The 23,030-nt window shown below is 42.4% G+C and overlaps 1 protein-coding gene across 1 annotated transcript in view; it reads left to right on the forward strand.

The window, feature by feature from the left end:
* The first annotated feature begins 9,748 nt into the window (after window positions 1–9,748).
* The window catches only part of TUT7 (terminal uridylyl transferase 7), a 33,302-nt gene continuing 20,020 nt past the window's right edge, over window positions 9,749–23,030 (forward strand). Inside the window, exons 1-7 of the mRNA XM_061343946.1 lie at window positions 9,749–9,867; window positions 11,792–12,318; window positions 17,682–17,857; window positions 19,087–19,203; window positions 20,119–20,296; window positions 20,991–21,079; window positions 22,689–22,740. Of these exons, the coding sequence (XP_061199930.1) occupies window positions 11,823–12,318; window positions 17,682–17,857; window positions 19,087–19,203; window positions 20,119–20,296; window positions 20,991–21,079; window positions 22,689–22,740 (1,108 nt within the window). The 5' untranslated portion in view covers window positions 9,749–9,867; window positions 11,792–11,822. The remainder of the gene's footprint in view (window positions 9,868–11,791; window positions 12,319–17,681; window positions 17,858–19,086; window positions 19,204–20,118; window positions 20,297–20,990; window positions 21,080–22,688; window positions 22,741–23,030) is intronic.

Genomic DNA, 23,030 nt, shown 5'->3' on the forward strand with positions numbered 1-23,030 from the left:
AACCAGGAGGAAAGGCTGATATGCCAGAGGGTGCTGGACAGGCTGGAGAAATTGGCCCAGAGGAACTTCATGAAGTTCAACAAATGGAAGTGAAAAGTCCTACCCATAGGGAGGAACAACCCCAGGCACAAGTATGTGCTGGATGCTGAACCAGCTGAAAAGCAGCTCTGCAGCAAAGGGCCTGGGGGCCTGGTGTTCACTTAACTGATTATGGGCCAACAGTGTGTCCTTGTGTCGAAGAAGGTGAGCAACTCCTGGGAAAAACATCGTCAGCAGGTAGAGGGAGGTGATCCTTCCCCTCTACTCAGCTCTGGTGAGACATCTGTAGTGCTAGGCCCAGCTCTGAGTTTCCCAAAATCAAAAAGGCATGGACATAGTGGAGCAAGTCCTACAAAGGGCCACAAAGATGATGAAGGGACTGCAGCATATTTCATACAAGAAGAGGGTAAGAGAGATAGGACTGTTCAGCTAGAAAAGAGAAGGCTCAAGGGGATCTCATTAGTGTGTATAAATACCTGTTGGGAGAAAGCAGTGAAGACAGATTCAGGCTATCTTCAGCAGTGCCCACTGACAGGACAAGTGACAATGAGCACAAATTAAAATATATTAAATTCCATCTTAACACAAAAAAACCCACTTTTTTACTGTGAAGGTGGTCAACATCCAGCACAGGTTGCCCAGAGAGACTGCAGCACCTCCATCTTTTGAGATACTCAAAACCTAACTGGACATGGTCCTAGGTAACTTACTCCAGGTGGCTCTGCTTGAGAGAGGCAGGTAGATTATGTGATCCCTTCCAAACTCAGCCTTTTACAGATCTGTGTCCCTGGACAGACACCTCTTCTAACTCCATCTGTGCCAGCAGGTGTTACCCTTTCCATATATGAATTTCTTCTGAGTCCCCTTATTTCTCACGTTATTGATGTTATAATACATATAGGCTTGTTGTATTACCTGAGGCAACTGAATCCATTCTCAAGAAAAGATCAGATATGGTGGTCATCTATAGCTTTTTAAGATAATGCTGATATTTAGCTAAATATTATTTTAGCTGCCTTTCCTTCACAGTCTTTGTGCTTCACGGTAAGAGAGTACTCAGGTGAAAATACATTACAATAAAAAAGTTTTCCACAGAATGGGAACCGATTCTACAATATTCTCTTAGATGCTTTTGACACAGAGAATGAGCACCCGGATGTGGCACAGGGAGGCACAGGCGTGCTAGCTTTAATCTTGTGAGCCTGGGGAATGGCAGAAATCCCAGCCCAGGAGGACAGACAAAGCACTGTGGCAGAAGATTCTACTTGCCAGACCGAGATGAAGGCTGTGCTGCCATCGCTGCCCGTTGTGTCTTAACCCAGACTAGCTTAATTTTTAATCATATTTTAGTAACGTACCTTTATTTCACTACGTAAGCCCGTCTTTAAACCCTGTTTCCACGGGCAACTCAGAGCGCTAGTTTTCCCGCAATTCTTTTGAATCTGCTGCCATCTAGTGAACAGAAACCAAGCTGAAATGCATGGAGTTTGCGTTCAGCAGCGGTTTTGGGTTTTTTTGGTTTTGTTTGTTTGTTTGTTTTGTTTTGTTTTGTTTTGTTTATTTTCTAGGACATAGAATCACCGAATCACAGAATGGTTTGGGTTGGAAGGGACCTTAGACATCATCTGTTTCCAAGCCCCCTGCCATGGGAGAGATGCTTTCATTAGACCAGGCTGCTCAAAGCCCGTCCAACCTGTCCTTAAACACTGCCAGGGGTGGAGCAGCCAGAGCTTCTCTGGGCAATCTGTTCCAGGGTCTCATCACCCTCACAGTACAGAATTTCTTCCTAATATCTAATCTGTATCTCCTCTATTTCTGTTTAAAGCCATTCCCCCTTGTCCTGTCACTACATACCCTTGTAAAATGTCCCTCCCCAGTTTTCTTGTAGGCTCCCTTTAGGGGGCAATGACATCATGCTGTGTGGTGTGGTCAATATGCTGGAGGTAAGGGATGCCATCCAGAGAGACCTTGACACATTTGGGAGATCAGCCTGTGAAAACCTCATGAAGCTAAACAATCCAAAGTGCAAGGTCCTGAACCTGGGTCAGGGCGATCCCAGGCACAGACACAGGATGAGCAGAGAATGGACTAAGAACAGCCCTGAGGAGAAGGACTTGGGGGTGTTGACTGACAAGAAACTCAACATGAGCTGGCTTCAGTGTGCCTTCACAGCCCAGAAAGCCAGCTGTGCCCTGGGCTGCATCATAAGGAGCATGGGGGAAGGTTCCCCCACTTTTCCTTCTTATTTTTCTTATTTTCCTTCTTCTTTTCCACATGGAGGCACCAACAATGGATAGATTGGCCAGACACCTCCAAGAATAAAAACACAATCTTGCTGCCTTCCTACAGGCCTGTGTCTCAGCTGTGAAGGAACCAACCCAAAAATAGTATGAGCAATCCAAGAAGGATAGGCCTTCCTCACCCACACCAACCAATGTCTTAACAATTATGAGTCAGCCTTTTTGTGTTCAAGGGAGAGGGTAGTACCCACATGGAACGCTGTGGTTCTTCCTGCATGATCAGGGGGAGGACACAAGGAAGTGGGATGGTAACATCAGGAGACTATAAGCTCATGTACAGAAAAAAAATAGCCAAAAGGCATTAATTCAGTAAAATTACTGCTCCAGTTGGGCAGAGTAGAACAGCTGATCACACTTTGGACCCTGATGAACGGACTTCTGTTTTGGAGTTACAAAACTCAAGTAACAAAGACTCTGACCAGGAATAGAGGGGTCCTGCCTTTGGCCAGGTGGAGGAAAGGGACAACTGGGTTTACTGAACTATGTCAGTTTGATCGTCTACCACATAAGCCCCACGGGAGGGCTGTGAACAGCACTGCCCAGAGTACTCTACTGTCATCAGATTACAAAGGGGCAGAATCCATCTGTATTTCTGGAGTGATGGGAAGATCCCAAGAACTGTCTATGTTGGAACCTAAGGTAAGCCTAACTGGAAGTGAGTAGCAGAAGCATTCTACTGTGGCTAGTGCAGAGGCTCCATGTGTCCTTGGCATAGATTTCCTCAGGAGAGGGTACTTCAAGGACACAAAAGGGTGCTGATGAGCTTTTGGTATAGCTGCCTTGAGCACAGAGAAAATTAAACAGTTGTCTAACTTTCCCAGTCTCTCAGAAGATACTTCTATTGTGGAGTTGCTGCAGATTAAAGAACAGCAGGTGCCAATTGCTACCATGACAGTACACTGGCAGCAATATCACACCAACCAGGTATCCATAATTCCCATCTATAAGCAGATCCAGCAACTGGGAGAGTCAGAGAGTGATCAGCAAGACTCACTCATCCTTTAATAGTCTCACACAACTAGTGCAAAAATCTAAAGGAGAGTGGAAGTTAACAGTGGACTACTGTGACCTCAACAAAGTCACACCACCACTGAGTTAACAGACACATTAGAACTTCAATATGGAGTCAAAAATGGTATGCAACCATTGATACTGCTAAAACAAAGTGGTTTTCTTGATCCCATTGGTAGCAGAGTGCAGGCCACAGTATGCTTTCATGTGATGGGGTATCCAATACACCTAGAATTGACTGTCCCAGGGGTAGAAACACAGCCCTACTATTTACCATGGATTGATATAAACTGCACCAGAACAAGGTGAAGCTCCAGAAAAATCCACAGTATACTGATGATATCATTGTGTGGAGCAACACAGCAAAGGCAATTTTTAAGAAGAGGAGAAAAATAATCCAGATTCTTTTGAAAGCTGATTTTGCTATAGAACAAAGTAAGGTCAAAGGACCTTCGTAGGAGATCCAGGTTTTATAAATAAAATAGCAAGATGGGCATTGGCACCTCCCAGTGGATGTGATCAACAACATAACAGCAACATCTCCACCAACTAACAAGAAAAAAACACAAACTTTCTTATGTATTGTGGGGTTTTGGAGAATGTTTATTCATGGTTACAGTCTGCCCATAAACAGTCTCTACTGAGATACCCAGAACAACTGTGAATGGGGCCTTGAGCAGGAACAAGCCTTTGAACAAATTAAATGGGGGATAGCTCGTGCAGTAGCACTTGTGCTAGTCTGGACAGGAAAACGTGCTTCACACCTCACCCAGGGACAATGGCCCCACCTGGAGCCTGTGGCAGAAAGCTCCTGGAGAGACTCAAGGTTTACCTCTAGCGTTTTGGAGCTGGGGATCTAGAGGATGAAGGCCGTAACACTGAAGAAGAAACACTAGCAGCATTTGAAAGAGTTCGATCCACTTCAGAAGTAGCTGGTGCTGAAGCTCAGCTCTTTTTGGCACCAATTATCTGTGCTCAGCTGGATATTCAAAGGCCAAGTCCCCTCTACACGTCATGCAACTGATGTCAAAACTTGGAGTAAGTGTGTTGCACTGATAATGCAATGGACTTGAGTGGGAAACCCTGACTGCCTGGGAATCCTCCAATTGATTGTGGGCTGGACAGAGGGCCCAATTTTGGAGCAGCACCAGAGGAGGTGACTTGTGCTGGAGGTCCCAATCACCAGAAAATGATAAGCAATATGCACTGTTTACAGATGGATCCTGTCATATTGTGGGAAAACGTCAAAGGTGGAAAGCTGCTGTGTGGAGTCCTACACAAAAAGTCACAGAAACTGCTGAAGGAAAAGGTGAATCAAGGCAGCTTGTGGAAATGAAAAATAACGAGCTGCCTTTAGATACTGCTGAACAAGAAAAACTGCCAGTACTTCATCTGTATACTGATTCACAGATGGTGGCAAACACCCAGCAGGGTGGTTGCAGCTGTGGAAGCAGACCAACTCGCAAAGCAGAGATAAACTCACCTGGGCTGTTGAATTGTGGCAAGGTATTGCTGCTTGGGTGGAGAAGATGGTTGTAAAAGTATGTCGCGTAGATGCTGACATACGTAAGAGTCAGGCCACTGAAGAACATTGAAACAATGAGCAAGTGGACCAGGCTGCTAGAACTGAAGTGGATCAGGTGGATCTGGGCTGGGAACAAAGGGTGAGCTATGTATAGTTCAATGGGCTCGTGACACATCAGGACATCTAGGAAGAGATGTAACGTATAAACGGGCTCATGATCGAGGTGTGAACTTGACTATTGCAGCCATTGCACAGATTACCCATGACTGTGAAAATTGGGCCATAAGCAAACAAGCCAAGTGTTCAAAGCCATTTTGGTATAGGGGACGGTGGCTGAAGCATCAATATGGGGAAGCCTGGCAGATAGATATATCACATTACCATGAACCCACCATAGCAAGCACTGTGCTTACAATGGTAGAAGCAATCACCAGTTAGCTGGAAACGTACACTGTGCCCCACACCACTGACCGAAACACCATCATGGGCCTTGAGAAACAAGTCTTATGGCAGCACGGCTCCCCAGGAAGAATTGAGTCAGACAGTGGGACTCATTTCCAGAACAGCCTTATAGACACTTGGGCCAAAGAACATGGTACTGAATGGGTATTCCTCATCCCCTACCAGGCACCATCCTCTGGGAAAATCAAATGGTACAACGGGCTGTCAAAAACTACACAGACAGCAATGGGTGGTGGGACTTTCAAACACTGGGATACACACTTACCAAAGCCACTTGGCTAGTTAACACTAGAGGATCTGCCAGTTGACCTGACCCTGCCCAATCAAAAACCCTGTGCATTGTGGGCAGAGATAAGATCCCAGTAGTACATCCCCACAGTACATAAAAAGAACTGGGTGGGAAAAAGCAGTGTGGGTTATTCCTTCTTCAGGAAAGGGTAGACCAATTCATGGGCTTGTTTTTGCTCAAGGACCTGGGTGCACTTTAGGTAGGTAATGCAGAAGAATGCGGAAGTCCAGTGTGATTTAAACCTGGATAAAAATAATCCGTGATTTAAGTTGTATTATAGTGTTACATGATGCTGTATTACAGTAGGAACTCTCACTACTAGGCAAAATAGAGGCAAGAGGAGGAATTTATTGCAATGCTATGCCCCACTCCAAAGGAACCAGGGCTGGAGAATGTAAAGGATATATCTTTAAATTGTCGTAAACTGTGATTTGAGTAACATAGAATCATAGAATAGTTAGGGTTGGAAAGGACCTTAAGATCATCTAGCTCCAACCCAACTGCCATGGGCAGAGACACCTCACACTAAACCATGTCACCCAAGGCTCTCTCCAATCTGGCCTTGAACACTGACAGGGACTGGAACATTCACAACTTCCCTGGGCAACCCATTCCAGTGCCTCACCACCCTAACAGGAAAGAACTTCCTCCTTATATCCAATCTAAACTTCCCCTGTTTAAGTTTGAACCTTGTCCTATCACTACAGTCCCTAACGAAGAGTCCATCACCAGCATCCCTATAGCTCCCCTTCAGATACTGGAAGGCTGCTATGAGGTCTCCACACAGCCTTCTCTTCTCCAGGCTGAGCAGCTCCAACTTTCTCAGCCTATCTTCATACAGGAGGTGCTCCAGTCCCTTGATTATCCTTGTGGCCCTCCTTTGGACTTGTTCCAACAGTTCCATGTCCTTTTTTAAACCACCTGAATGAAAAAAGGATGAACCTCACAAGAATCAGTGCTAGTGCAGCAGTGACCTAACTTATGCTAGTTCCTGTGCCCAGTAACTCTGCACAACACCCACCTCTCCTGCCTGACTGAATACCGTAACAGGTGAAGCCCAAAGTCCTGGACCAAATGAAGTCAACTGACATTTTGTGGATATTTATGGACATTTCACAAACATTTTATGGGGAACAGGGTGGTTAAAGAGGAGAGGGTAGGACCTGAACATGATGTAAATGGTGTGGAATAAGGTATGTAAATGTGCCGGCTTTGGCTGGGATAGAACTAAATTTCTTCACAACAGCTCATATGGGGCTATGTTTTGGATCTGTGCTGAAAAAGGCATATACAACACAAGAATGTTTTCATTATTGCTGAGCCGTGCTTACACAGAGTCAAGGGCTTTTCTGCTCCTCACCCCACCAGCGAGTACACTCAGGGTGTACAAGAAGCATGGGAGGGGACACAACACTGGGCAAGATCTGTTCAGCTATAAGTGGGTCAACTACACTGTCTTCAGGAAAATTTCACCATAAATATTTGGCAGACAGGTTTCCTGAGTTATCTGCAAGTGATTGTCCTGGGTTTAGCAGCAGCGGTCATTTTTTCTCCTTCTTGGTAGCTGGTGCAGTGCTGTGTTTTGACTTTCGGGCTGGGAACAAAGCTGATAAAAATGATGTTTTAGTTTGGCCAAGGACTTTGTGAGCCTCATGCTCTGCCAGGGAGGAGGGGAAGCCAGGAGGAAGCAGAGACAGGACACCTGACCCAAACTGACCAAAGAGGTATTCCACACCACAGCACGTCATGCCCAGGGAGGATGTAACTGGGAGTTACCTGGAAGGGCAGGGGGACTGCAGGGTTGGAGGAGGTATCGGTCGGTGCTTGGTCGGGCTGGGGGGGCAAGTTATTGGTCGCCTGGTGATAGGGTATTGTATTCTCTTCCCTTGTTATTTCCTTTATCATTACTATTATTGGTGGCAGCAGTAGTGATTTGTGTTTTACCTTAGTTACTAAACTGTTCTTATCTCAACCCGTGGCAGTTCCATTCTTTCTGATTCTCCTCTCCGTCCCTCCAGGAGTAGGGGGAGGGCAAGAAGAGGGGGGGAGTGGATGAACAAGTTGTCTGGTTGGGGTTAAACTATGACAGTGATGCAATCTTCCACTGCTGTAGACAAGCAGCAGCATTTTCAATACTTCTTAGTAGCTCTCCAAGCTGCAGAGTGTTACATTAGTGACATGCTGAGGTGACAGACAGCAGTTATGGGGTGAGGCTCCAGGAGATGGCTGAGTCACAATCAAAACAGGCACTCCACCTCTGCTTCCTACCAATCCGATGGCTGGGTAACCCCATCCCCATTGGTACCAGTCTGGCAGGTTTCTGATCCCAAATTAGCCCAGTCTCCAAAAAAATCCACAGAAAACCTCAATCTTTCTCTTTTTTTTTCTTTTTTTTTTTTTTTGTCTTGGTAGGCAAGTTTTCATAAAGGAAAAGAGTATCTGTTGCACAACTCAAAACAAAAACTGTTTAAAAGACGTACCAAATACTTGTTAGAGCTAAGTAAATGTAGTTACAGAGAAACTGGAAATCCAATTAATTGCTGTAAACTGGAGTAAAAAGTCTGTGTCAGATTCAAGATCAGTGCACAGAAACGCCAGAGATTACATCTCTTAAAAAAAAAAAAAAATTATTCTGTGATGCCCAATACTGCGATGTATTCTTTGTGTTCAGTCTTATCATTTATATGCATCTAGCTCATTTTACATTAGTGAGTTGTACTCTTATAACATTTTTCAATTTCTCCCTCTTGTTTTAATTCCAGGTAAATTTAGCAAAATTTGCTAATTCACTCTCCCATTTCAGTATACTTGTATTCAATATGCTAAGTTTACTTTTTGTCACAAAAGCTGACTAATTATATCTTGATGCTACCTATTTAGAACAAAATCTCAGCTAAGAAATGTTTGGGTCTTCCAAGTATCATGTGTATTAAGGACATATGACCTTTTTAGCTTACTTTCTCTTGAATTAATCTGATCATAGAAAATGCTAGTAAGTGTAAATTATTTTCCTAATTGAAATCTAAAACAGAATCTTTGAGTTTCATAAAGACAACAGGAATTTTAGTTCAAAAAAACCACAGGAACTCGAGAGAGTCTTGCATGTGTGTACTAGTGACACCAGACCCTAAGACGTAAGACTAGACACTGTCTGACCCACTTCAGTCACTATGACTTGAAACATGTCAAGCCTGCAGCCACTCAAGCAACTTTATGGAAGTAGGAGGAAAGACAAGGCTCAGAAATGTTTCTGTGTTTGGCTTCTCCAGCCACATCTGCTCACAACAGTGGGTTTGGTAAGTTAAGCTACCCTCCCATACCAGGACCTCTCCTGAGAATGTCTTGCCCAGAGTTCTTTCTTATTTTGAAGGGGTCATATAGGAGAAGGCAAAAGGTAACTTCCAAGCACCGATGCAAAGCACTAGGCTATAAAGCCATCATGACCTGTCTTCGAAAGGTACCATAAGTAATTCTGGAACGTTTTTGCTATGTATATCCCTTCAGAATCTGTATACTTGTACATATTTTGCTAAGGAAGTGTGGATTAGCACCGGAAGGAGAATTTCCATGAGGTCCATATGATGAGGTAGGTTAAGAGCACCTTTTATCCATAAATATGAAAGCAGGAAAGAATTTGGAAGCGACCCTCCTGAATTAGTAAGGGGGTGATGAAGAGGGCATGCAGAAGGAGGAAGAAATGGCTAAGCAAGTGCAAGCAACTTTTAAAAAACAGGTCACCCAATTCGGTAAGAAGGGCCATTTAGTGATACGGGAACTAGGAGCTTTTCTTTTACGTGTATGTGTCCACTTCCCCACCTGCCCCGGGTTTTCCCACTCCTGTATTTGTTTCTGGTTCCCGTGAATAATTAGCTCTGAGCATTAGCTACTTGTTGAGACGCGGGATGTATGAGGTTGGGTTTGGTATCCAGCGGGGTGGCGGTGACTTCAGCTCCCCACCTGGCGAGCAAAAGATTTCCTCTGTAATGACTACGCCCCTGCTCCCTACTCAGGCCCGCCTGACCACCCACAGGCCTCCGCAAGGCTGCAGCTCCTCGAAACCATCCCTCACGCCCAGCCCTCGGGCCCGCCTCTAGCGTCACGACACGCCCCCGTGGGCGGCGGGGCGGGGCGGGACTGCACTGCCGGAAGACCAGGGCGGCTGGGCCGTACGGAGCAGCCGCTGTCGTTTCCGCCGGGGCACAATGGCAGAGAGGCGGTAGCGCCTGGGCCGTCGGCGGTCGGTGAGTGTCCCTCCTTTAGTGGGTGGTGGCCGGGCGACGCCTGGCTCGGCAGCGGGCCGTTCCTGCCCTCCCCTCCTGAGCCGGGGCCGCGGCCCCTCGCCTCGCAGGCTGCCCGGTTGGGGCGGCGGTGCAGGGCTGGCCCGGGGTGGAGAGGCTGCTGCACCACAGGAGCCGCCACTGTCCTGCTCCAGTCTCCACCTCGCCTCCTTTAGGCCTTTCCCTGAGCCTTGAGTTGTACGGGGTGAGGAGGGCAGGAGAAGGATGGAGGCCTTCGTCAGCCGGGGGGAGGACGGGAGGGATGCAGCAGGGAGCCCCGGCCCACGGAACGTGTTTCCTGCTTTGTGGTGATGGAAGCCGATGTCGTGCACCACCGTCAGGGACCCGTTAACAGCTTGGCTGGTGGTGCCTCCTGGATCTGGCCCCGCGTGGTGCCGTGCTGTCCCATAGCGGCTTGGCTGTGACTGTTTGGGGCAGTCCACCCCAGTGTGTCCCCATCCCAGCTCCTAGCCAACTTCTCTTTTCGTGGTTAGGAGCCAGCGGCGAGCATGAACTTAGGACTCTTTGCTCCCTTCCAGGGCCAGCAGTGTGTCGTCATCCCGGCTGGTAGCTGGGTGTGGGCGTTGCTTCTGGGAATGACTCTTAAAACAGGCTGGTTTCAGGTCACTCTGAAATTCACGTGTGACAGCAGTTTCTCTCCTAAAATAGGAAGCAAATCCACTTTGTGTAGCTGAAACTTTTCTTTCAGATCCTACCTGGAATAGCTGCCTCTCTGCAGTCCTACATAACATGCTGTGAATTCAGGTGATTAGGATAGGAATCCTATTTGTTTTGTCGCTTGCTTGAGAGAAAAAAAAAACTGCTGCTGCTTAAGGGGGGATGGACACTGAAAGCCTCAAGCCTACAGAAAGTAGACACGGAGATGCCTAAGGGTACCCTACTCCCATATTAAAGGCAACAGGACATTTCCCGCTGTTTCAGCACTTCTAGTAAGTGCCCTTCAGCCTTTTTTGTGTCCATAATATATGCATCTCTTTTGAAAGAGGAAACCTTTTTTGTTTGGTTGTATGTGGCTATATTTAAATCATACAATACTCACTGTTGATGTGACCACTCCTTCTTATGTGTGTGCCTGTGTCTTTTCCAGGTGACTTCCCCTTTCACAATCTACAAAAGGTTTATGCAAGCATGGAGTTATAGCTGCCTGGAAATGTTTTACAAAAAAGAACATGGATGTCACCAGCTGTTGGGAGGGGAGGAGGAGCAGGTGTTTTAGAGAATACTAAAATATAAAATATGAATGCGTAATACTGATAATGTGAGACTTCAGAATGGTGGTCTGGGTAAAATGTGCAGAGTACACTCAGAGTGAAGCCTTGTTTCTCATTCACTGTGTCACATCTGCCTGACAGACATGTGGAAGTTGAGTAGCAACCTACCTCCTCTGATAACAATTTTCATTCTTAACAAGGAGAACAGTGTCTAGTGTGGGGAGAGGGGAATACTCAGATGATGTAGAATGGTTTTGGGGCCACCCTTGTTACTCCCTTTTATATTCTTACATATTCAACATGTTACAGAATTCCTTTGGTCATTCTTTCAAACCTTTCCCATGCTGAGCTGAGACTGTCACATGGACTTCTGAAAGTAGTCATCTGTGCTAATGGCATCTAGACCTTTATGCCCAAAAAAGCCATTAGCTGTCTCCATATTTAGTAAACCAGCCATAGACATTAGACATTTCGAGAGAAATAACTGAGAATTTTGAACTGCCTTTCATTGGAGAAAATTCTGTTTTCCTCAAAGACCTGCTTTGCTTATGGTTACAGAGCTAGGGCTTTGATTGTTCACTTTTCTGTAAAAATGTTAACCAGTGTTTATCACTTGATTCATTTTGAAGTACAACTTTTAACTTTTTTATTTCTAGGTGTGAATTACTAAGTTGAACAGCAATAACCATGGGAGATGCTGCAAAACCTTTCTTTGCCAAACAAAATCAGGAACAGGAAATTTTACATCAGGAAGAATTAAAAGGAAGTTCATTACAGAAAGAGTACCATGACTTCATGGACGAATGCGGAAATGGCCATGTGAAGAAAACATATACCAGCCTGCAAAAAAAAAAGGGAACATCGGGTCACTACGGAGGCATTCCCAGACGAGGGCCACGTAGTGTTTTTAGTAGCCCAAATCCAATTAAAAATGCAATATACAGTCAAAAGTCAAAGTTAAACGATACCCAAAGAGACCAAATAAAGAAGTGGGTGTCTGATGACCACCGTGGTACTTACGACATCTGGAGAGAATACCGATCTGTTGCCCGGATTCCTTTGCATAGCAGGACAAGAAGGGACTCTCTTCATGAGGTTGAAGGTGCTGGAAACAGAAATGGAAGACAATTTCAGGAAGACTTCATGAGTGAAGATGTGCCAGACATGCAGAAAGGAAGCTCTGGTAATCAGTGTTTGGTTTCAGGGGTATTTTGCACAACTGTCCGGTAAAGTAGCTTGCAGTGTCTGTTACTGAAAAGTAAAATTTCAAGATTCACTGTTAAAGCAAAAAAAAAATAATTTTTGCTCTGTCAAATGTTGCAAACTATGGACTCTACTGCAGCACTTTAAACAATTATTTAAATTGTTACAGTGAATGATACAGGAATTATTCTATAAATTGTGTTGTTAGATTATAAGTGGTAGGAGTAGGTAGATCGCCACATCTGTGCAGTGCCCCTGTTTGCAGTTTTCCAGGTATGATGTGATTGAATCTGTTAAGGTTGATAAGGAATATTTAAGTTCAGGTGATTGTGGTTTAATCCAAGCCCAGAGACTAATCGCCACAGAGCTCACTCACCCCTCCTTCTCCCCCAGTGGGATGGGGAGGAGAATCAGATAGCCTGTCAGTTGAGATAAGAACAGGTTTTAATAATTAAAGTAAGGTATAATGTAATACTCATGCTACTAATAACAACAAAATGTGAAATTACAAAAAAGAGAAAAGCAAACAAAAAGAAAAAAAAAACAAACAAATCAATGCACAATACAAATGCTCACCACCCACTGATGGATAGCCCGACCTGAGCAATGATCTGCCCTTCTGGGTGACTCCCCCCAGTTTAAATACTGGACATGACATGCTGTGGTATGGAATAGCTCTTTGGCTAGTTTGGGTCCTGTCTTTGCTCCTTCCTGGCATCTTGTGCACCACTTCAGTGGCAGAACATGAGAGACTGAAAAGTCCTTGATAAGGGTAAGAGCTGCTAAGCAGCAACTAAAACATTGGTGTATTACCAGCCTTTTTCTCACACTAAAGCCAAAACCCAGCACTGCACCAGCTACTAGGGTAAAAATAACTATCCCAGCTGAAACCAGGACAAGAGGGTGAGATTATAGCTACTGATGAGGTCTGTAACAGCATATGTTAACAAAGATATAAGACAATGCTGCATAGCAATAGTAATACAGCAATAACACAAAACTAATTCTCCATGCATACTGAACTTCTCTATGGGCAGTTGATACTAATAGTGAGAGTATAAGCCATGAGTACTGAAATACAAGAAAGGGCAGGCTAAGGGAGGATAAAGTGATCAATATCAAAATATCTTCATTGAGTGTGAGTACTAAAGGAAGTGTAAGTGGATAGAGGAAGCTGTAAAGAAGAGAATATAATTAAATAATGATTAAAGCGTAGATGAGGTGCTGCTAACATGGGACAGCTGCCTGTTAATGTGAAGTCTTATTTTAGTTAAGAAGGACCGCTTGGTGGGTAAAGAACTGGCTGGATGGCCATGCGCAAAGAGTTGTGGCCAATAGCTCAATGTCCAGCTGGAGACCAGTAATGAGTGGTGTCCCTCTGGGATCTGTGTTGTTCAACATCTTTGTTGGTGATGTGGGCGGTAGGATTGAGTGTGCCCTCAGCAAGTTTACTGATGACACCAAACTGTGTGGTTTGGTTGGTACCCTGGAGGGAAGGAATGCCATCCAGAGGGACCTTGACATGCTTCTGAGGTGGGCCAATGCCAACCTCATGAAGTTTAACCATGACAGGTGCAAGGTCCTACACCTGGGGTGGAGCAATCGCAGGCACAGCTACAGGTTGTTCAGAGAAGAGATTCAGAGCAGCCCTGCAGAGAAGGACTTGGGGGTGTTGGTCAATGAGAAACTTAACATGAGCTGGCTTCAGTGTGCACTCGCAGCCCAGACAGCCAACAGTATCCTGGGCTGGATCAAAAGGAGTGTGACCAGCAGGTTGAAGGAGGTGATCCCACCCCTCTACTCTGCTCTTGTGAGACCTTGCTTGGAGTATTGTGTACAGTTCTGGTGTACTCAATATAAAAATGACATGGAACTGTTGGAATAAGTCCAGAGGAGTGCCACAAGGATGATCGGGGACTGGAGCACTTCCCATATGAAGACAGGCTGAGAAAGCTGGGACTGTTCAGCCTGGAGAAGAGAAGGCTGCATGGAGACCTCATAGCAGCCTTCCAGGATCTGAAGGGTGCCTGTCAGGATGCTGGGGAGGGACTCTTCATTAGGGACTGTAGTGGTAGGACAAGGGGTAATGTGTTAAAAATTAAACAGGGGAAGTTTAGATTGGATATAAGGAGGAATTTTTTTCCTGTAAGGGTGGTGAGGCCCTGGAATGGGTTGTCCAAGGAAGTTATGACTGCTCTATCCCTGGCAGTGTTTAGGTCCAGGTTGGAAAGAGCCTTGGGGGACATGGTTTAGTGTGAGGTGTCCCTGCCCATGGCAGTTGGGTTGGAGCTAGATGATCTTAAGGTCCTTTCCAACCCTAACTGTTCTTTGATTCTACGAACAAAGGGATGTGTAGCAGTAAACATGGATTTGTCAAGAAGAAGGTATGCCAGCTCCTTCTAATTTATTTCTTTAAAATAGTGATCAGTCCCCTGTGGATGTGGGAGAAGCAGTTGGTAGATACTGCTGTTACTGGCACAGTAGCACTTTAGACACTATGTGACAGTTCTGTAAGTAGAGGAAAATTCTCCAGATGAAATTAGTACGAGAGACTTGCAGAGCTGTAGTTTGATATATACCAAATACTTACCAAAGATTTTGTCAAAATAGTGCAAGCATCTATGAGAGTTCTGTTCTGTTCAATGTTTATTACATTAGTCTGATGATGAATGAAGACAGCATGCTTATTAATTGTGTGGTTTTAAATTTCAGTATGCTGTGGAGCTGGTAGGAACAGAATGCAGAAAAGCAGGAAGGTCAATTAAAATAACTTTGCACAATTGGCAAAATGACCTACATACAGGATGAAATACCAAACACCTGTGCAAATGCCATTGCTTAAGTAGGGATGTCAACTGTACAAATAAAGGAGGAATAGTTATTTTAAAGTAGTTTTCTTTTTTCAGAGAAGATTCTGAAACTGTAGTGAATCAAAAAATGCTCTCTAGTAGTTAGTGTCATGGCACTGTGAGGCGTGTAAACAGACTCACAGCCTGAAGTACTTCTGTTGCTGTTAAGTCTTTGGACTGTTTCCATTTTACTCAATGAGGATGCAAAGCTGGACAGAGTACTGCAACTGAATTTACCAAAGAAGAGCTAAAATAATGCCAGGTCACATAGAGGAGGAAAACTACAGAAACTGTAAACAATCACCATTCTCTCTGCAAAAAGGAAGCATAGGGAGGCATGATAACAGTCTTCCAACTGCCTAGAAAAGGTATTAAAAAGCTGATGAGGTAACCTGCCTTGTGTCTTTGCAATACATGGAACACAAAGCAGTGGGCCTAAAATTGAGCAGGAAAGGTTCAGATGAGGGGAATAAAGGGAATGTTTCTTAGGATAAAAGGTAGAGGAAGTACTGGAGAGGTTGTCTGGGCAGCTCAGGAGCTGAGGGCCTTTAAGAACAGGTTAGGTGAGCATTGCTCAGGATTGACAAAGTTCATTTCATTCTGCTGAGAAGCACAGGCATGGCATAGCCCACCTCTTGAGGTCTCTTCAAAAGCTCTAATTCTATATCAAGTAGCAAGCAATTACTAAAAATGCGTCTCTCAGCATTTCCTTTTACTTGAACTCTTTCTTCTATGCAGTTGTCCCTTCCCTTTATGCCTTTTTACTGTAGCTTATAAGGAAGTTCACCAGATCTCTGAGGCACTGTTTTTTCTGCAGAAGCTTTAACTTTAACTTGTCTTTGGTACTTTATTTAGTCATTAACCTGTAATCAGATTGTCACTACCATAACTAGCAAATACTAGAAGTGTTTGTTTACTTTGGAAGTTTGTTTTTAAGTTACTTCATGGTTACTAAAAATTGATGAGTAGGTAGTTGTGACACACTTTCCTGCAAAGACATTGAACTTTTTTGTCTTAAGTTCTGTCTATGCTGCTCAGTAAAACTGAAGCCAAACAACTGGGGCAGGTCTTTGGAGTTTGAGCAGGAGAATCAATGTGAAAAATGGAAGGGGTGGGTAAAGTTTAGAAACTCGGATTTCTGTTTCTGCTTCTTGAACTTCTTTTGGAGTACTGTTCCTGCAACCCTCACAGCCTTATTTCTGTTTATTCCAGCATAAACTTGTGCTGCTGCTGAAACAAATTATATTGCCATTCTTGATCTGGTCCTGTTTACAACACTAGCACATGCATGCTGCTTACTGAACTGAGTCAAACAACTGGTTGAAAATACACGACCAAATTGTTTCCCTTTTGCCACCTATTAGAGGCAAGAACTGTGGTCCCAGCATAGAAACTTTTTACATGTGTTTGCTAGAGCAGTTGTGTTACCTTTTAATTATTTTAAATTAAAACCTAATGCTATGGTAGGGCTTTTGTAGTCTAAGAAGTTACATGAACTTTCTCAGAAGCAGGGAACTTTAGGTATTCCATGCATCTGGACATCCTCTGTAGCTGTTCAAGTGAGTGGTAAGATGTGATCTAAAGTAATGTGTGAAGATGTGGCCTGTGTATATTCATACCTGGGATTATTTTTTGCAGGTATTCTTTGGACCAATAGTAATTTCTGCTTCAGAATGATTACAAAGTTTGCTTAAAAGTAGAAGCTGTATTTACATTAATTTGTGCCAGAACTTTGCTGTAAAGGTAACAAGCTTTCTAAGCATGTTTATTCTGCCACTTTTATAGCTGTATTAAGCTATGTGTGCAGATACTTAGCAAGTTCTTTATTTACTAATTTCTGTAGCCAATAGAGGTTGGTTTTGGGGTTTTGTGGTTTGTTTTGGTTTTTCGTTTTGTTTTTCACTGATCCATATGCTGGTTTAATTGAAAGGCAGGCAACATTGACAGGCTTTATTGCTGGCAATAATAAATTGTTCTATGTCACCTAAGCCATGGAAATGCTGTTAGTTCATACAAATCATTCAGGTTGGCCTATGCTCACTAATTCTCTGATACTCATAGTGTTCTATGGATCAGTTCACTTTCTAGTTTGTTCATCTACCTCAGCCTGATCAGGCATCCTAAAATCTTTGGATATTTTCTATTTTTTCAATATAGTTGCTTACAGGTGTGTCTCACCTGTGCAGTGAAATCAAATGCATTTAATTGTATGTTTTTAGCCAGTTTTTACAAAGCTATTTAAATAAGGTCAATAACTTCAATGGGACAAAGCAGTGTTTTATAGTACTTTCAAACAAAGTTAATACATGTTATGACACAATATACTTTGCTGTTATCACACTTGTACATGGCAGATTATGCAACCATGCAGGGTAGATGATTCGTATCTTAGCTTTGACTTGCACGTAAGTAGAATGGTAAATTAAAGAAAAAAAAAATGCTGTGTGGTACTCTGAAGTTATTTGACGTATTTGCTCTCATAACTCTTTATAAGAAATGAAGAAGCTTAGGAAACCAAGAAGATTGAGAAGAAATAGAAAAGCTGAGTATGATCAAGACGAAGTGGATGGTCCAGTCATAGATGAATCTGTGCTGTCAGAGAAAGAACTTCTAGGATTGCAGCAAGCTGAAGAACGATTGAAGCGAGACTGCATTTATAGACTGAAGAAGGTGCCACTGTCTTTACTTCTGTAGACCTCTTCTTTTTTTGACTATAAGAACTACATAAGGGGTACACTTTGAGCAATTTCTCTGGTTGTAGCTAGAAAGTCTAGTTATAGAATTGATGTAACATATAAGGTGCTGTCAGTGAATTCTTAAGAAAAGGTATATTATGCTTTGGGTATTTTTTTACTATACTCCTGTTGTAGCTAGAAAGTTTAGTTACAGAATTGCTGTAATGTATAAAACAGGTGCTGTTAATGAATTCTTAAGAAAAAGTAGATTATGCTTTGGGTATTTTTTTTTACTATAATCTTCACTTGGCTGCAATTTAAGCACAAAAAATAGTGCTCCTTTAGTTCATGAATTAATGTTATATCACTACATGCTGGGGTAGTGGACCAGAAAAGTTTTATTGTGTGTTTGTTCAGTGTCGTAGTTTAAGCCCAGCTGGTAACTCAGAACCACGCAGCTGCTCATTCACTCCCCTCCACTTCTCCCTCCCTCGGAGGGATGGAGAAGAGAACAGAAGGAATGTAGCTCACACCGGTTGAGATAAGAACAGTCCAGTAAGTAAGGTATAACACAAAACCGCTACTGCTACCACCAATAAAAATAATGATAAGGAAAATAACAAGGGGAGAGAATACAATTGCTCACCACCTGCCGACCGATGCCCAGCCAGAGCAGCAATCTGGGCCTTCTGGGTGACTCCCCCCAGTTTATATATTGTGCATGACATGCTATGGTATGGAATACCCCTTTGGCTACTTTGGATCAGGTGTCCTATCTCTGCTTCCTCCCAGCTTCTTGTGCCCCTTTTTAGTGGTAGAGCATGAGACTAAAAGTCTGTGATGGGAGTAAGCATTACTTAACAGCAACTCAAAACATCGGTGGTGTCAGTGTTGTTCTCAGGCTAAAGTCGAAAACACAGTACTAGCTACTAGGAAGGAGAAAAATGACTGCTACAGCTGAACCCAGGACATTCAGTTTTTATATTCCATGAGCATTGGGTATTTTCCACTGTGAAAGATGTGTTGATCTTGAGTGACAAAGGTCCACCATTCTTCGGATGTTATATTTGATACATGACCTTTTTGACTGTAAAGATGGAATTAGGAAGGCTAAAGTGAGTATTTCTGGATTTCAGAGTTAGTCATTCAATTTAGCAAGGGTATTGAATGAAATGAAAGTAATGTCTTTCTATATTTTAGGTTTTTTTACTGTCTTTATTTTAGCAATCTCGAAGCTACCCATCAGCAAAATATGCCTGCAGTTTGTGTGATGTTTTGATTGAGTCGGTGGCTTTTGCTCATAAGCATATTAGAGAAAAAAGACACAAGAAAAGCCTAAAGGTGAGTTAAAGACAAGAAAAAGTTCAAAATGTGCTTTTATGAAACTGTCCTCACCCTGCTAATTACAGTGAGACTGCACTGCTTCTAAAATCATTCTGCACTGTTTTTTTTCTTTTGCTATGTTTGAATCTTCTTTAAAATTATTACTTAATGATAATGGTAAAAAGAGTAAACTGAGTAAACTTGGGAGCTGGACTTCGACTTCACCCTCAGCTTTGGAATTTAATTCGTAGGTTTTCATGCCTATTCATATAAGTCCTCATTTTAAAGTAGGACACAGCAATATTTTGTTAGCAGTGATCGAAGTACAATAAAAACGTGGTACCAACTGACTGTTCTGTTTTGCTGTCCTATAATTGTCGTAGACTAGTTGTGTGTATTCTTCTTGGTGTATATTTCATTGGTATATTTCAACAAGGAAGACTTTTCATCAAGTCCAGAGCAATAAGGAGTAGCAATAAGTAAATACAATTGGTATGACAGAATTAGAAATTATAACCTGTATGTCATAGTGAAGATCTCAATTCAAGAATTGAAATATTTTTTTTTCTAGTTAAACATACGTTCCTTCTACTTTCTTAGCTTTAAGTGGATAAAAATATTTGTAGTCTTCAGGTTTTCAGTTTCTTCCTCTTTAATTCTTACCCTTTCCCACCTCATAGATGTTGAAAGAATTGGTGACTTTTCTTAATGTTCCGAGTATGTGTATATGTAACTCTGCACATTACTGAAGCCTTCTGGAATATCTAATTTTTTATACCTGTCACAGTTTCTCTCTTGATGTTCTTGCTTCCAATTACCTCCACTATCTGGATAATATGCAGTGTTTGACTTGTGAGGAGTTGAAGGCATTCATTCTCGCATACTAAGCGTCTCAAGAAAATCTTTAAAACACCGGTGTTACTGTCTTTAAAGGAAAAACAAGAAGAACAGCTGCTGACTGCTCTGCCTCCTCCAACACCTTCCCAGATAAAAGCTATTGGTGTTGCCATTGAAAATGTAGTGCAGGAGTTTGGCTTAAGTAACGAAGATCTAGAAGAAAGGCTCAGCATTAAAACAGTGATGGAAAACTTACTGCATCAAAAATTGCCAGGTATTATTTGCAATTTGTTTAAGTGCTAGCTATGCCAACTGTAATATAGTATTAAAAAGGGGGGAGAGGAGATGACCGAAAAAGAATTAAGTTGCCATGGTTCTCATGACCCAGACCTGTAGTAGAAAGTGAAGATGAACAGGACATGTGAGACATTTGATCTTCATGGTAACTCTTTGCTAGCAACAGCATGGAAGGTGGGATTTACTAACACAGCTCTGTGCTGTTGGAAGACTCTTAATTTCTTGTAGTTATCAAAGCTAAAATCTACTTAAACTTTATTATTGCTTAATGATAACAGTAAAAAGAGTAAACTGAGTAAACTTGGGAGCTGGACTTTGACTTCACCCTCAGCTTTGGAATTTAATTTGTAGTTTTTCATGCCTATTCATATATGTCCTTATTTTAAAGTAGGACACAGCAATATTTTGTTAGCAGTGATTGAAGTACAATAAAAACGTGGTACCAACTGACTGTTCTGTTTTGCTGTTCTATAATTGTCGTAGACTAGTTGTGTGTATTCTTCTTGGTGTATGTTTCATTGGGGTATTTCAACAAGAAAGACTTTTCATCAAGTCCAGAGCAATAAGGAGTAGCAATAAGTAAGGCTTAAAATCTACTGACAGTGCTGTACAATAGTTACAGACTTAGAAATAGGTATAGCATAAATGCAGTATAATTCTTCTTGTTTCAGAGTGCTCATTAAGATTGTATGGCTCCTCCTATAGCAGATTTGGTTTCAAAACTTCAGACATAAACATAGATATCCAGTTTCCTGTCAATGTAAGTAAGACCATTTTATTAAGCATGCCTAAATGGTTTTAAATGTTTGCACCTTTATGAGTTTATAGCTTAAATATAATTTATGGTGTGGCTGTAGCACTTTTTGTGAAATGCATAGGGGTACAAGAGAGCTATCACATTAAAATGTCTTAAAATAACACTCCTTGCTTTGTACGCTAGTAATGGTCAGGAGGTTAATACAGCTTTGTGTTATACCAAATCTTCCTTCTCAAAAATTGAAACGTCTTGTCGTGGTTTAAGCCCACACGGTAACTCAGAGCCATGCAGCTGCTCACTCACTCCCCCCACTTCTTCCTCCCCGCCCCGTTCCCCAAGGGATGGGGAGGAGAATTGAAAGAATGTAGCTCCCATGGGCTGAGATAAGAACAGTCCAGTAACTAAGGCATAACACAAAACCGCTACTGCTACCACCAATAATAATAATGATAACGGAAGTAACAAGGGGAGAGAATACAACTGCTCACCACCCAACGACTGATACCCAGCCCAACCTGAGCAGCAGTCTAGCCCTTCTGGGTAATTGTCCCCAGTTTATATACTGGGTATGTCATGCTGTGGTATGGAATACTTCTTTGGCTAAGTTTGGGTCAGGTGTCCTGTTCCTGCTTCCTTCTGGCTTCTCCTCCTCTCTGGCAGAACATGAGACTCCAAAAGTCCTTGATCGGAGTAATCATTACTTAGCAACAACTAAAAATACTGGTGTTATCAGTGTTGTTCCCAGGCTGAAAGTCAAAAACACAGCACTGCACCAGCTATTAAGAAGGAAAAAAATTACTACTACTGCTGAACCCAGGACACATCTATACTCCTAGCAATCCTGTGGGACAGATCATTATTTACATTCTCTTATAGCTGGAATAAATAAACGGCACTTCCATGATCTTGTTTCTGTACTGATACATGAGCATCAGAGTTTTTGATGTCTGGGATATTTTTGAGCCATGAAACCATCTTATGTCATTTATACCTGAAGTAATTTAAAGTCTTTATTTGTCATGCTAGTTGTTTTGTATATATCTTTATGCATGAACACTAAAAAGAAATTAGAGACTGTGAAAAGCTTTTGTTTCCAGACTTAAACTTATTCCTGGAGTAATTCATTTGGCAGTCTTATAGTTAAAATTTAGTATTTTGTCTAGGAAAGAAAGATGGAAATGTAGGAAAAAGTTCATAAAGTGCGTATAATTCAAAAAGGCTTATTCAAAAGGCTGATGATTCCAATCTTTGACATGTTGCAGATCCGCTGTGTCAGAAGGCAATTATATTTAAGCACACTGGAATAGTGTTTTTGCTGGTGGGCTTTTTCCACAGATATGCCTTTGTCAGAAATAAAGCTTCACTTGCAATTACTTCAGGATTTTTTTTTTCTTTTTCCAAAAAAAAGCAAAACTGTGTTCCTTCGATAGAATTTAGCAATAGCCAAAAACTAAGAAGCTTTTTCTCAGGTGCTGTTTTATAGTTCCCTTTTTGCTGCTCTCTGTGGAAGGAAAACAGAAGTGGCCTAGGGCTGATGTTTTAATTTTTTTTGAGTTGTGGAAAATCACCTTTTTGACAGCTATGAAAACAGCTTTATTATTTTTATTGGCAGATGACACAACCAGATGTTCTCTTACTTGTGCAAGAAAGTCTTCAGAACAGTGGTAAGAAAAAATTGCTGCTTTTTCATTTCTGTTAAAGCATTACTGCTTAGTATTGTTGAATTCTGCCCTGAATAGGTAAGCCATGTGCTATTCTGGGTGTTTTTTAGAAAGATGTGAGACAGAAAAGTACTGCAGGAAATAATATATTGTCAGAACTTACTTTAGTATTCACTTTTATGAGTATTGAAGTTGCATTATTTGTGTTGATATGAGAAACTCCTAGTGGGAGGTTTTTGTGTACATTATGAGTGAAGATGTCATCGAACTTATAGTAAACAGTGTTTCCTTTC

This window comes from Neopsephotus bourkii, unplaced genomic scaffold (genome assembly GCF_033783945.1).
Source record: "Neopsephotus bourkii isolate Nb327-2 ecotype Australia unplaced genomic scaffold, CSIRO-AGI_Nbou_v1 NB_1831, whole genome shotgun sequence".
NCBI classification, from domain to species: Eukaryota; Metazoa; Chordata; class Aves; order Psittaciformes; family Psittacidae; genus Neopsephotus; species Neopsephotus bourkii.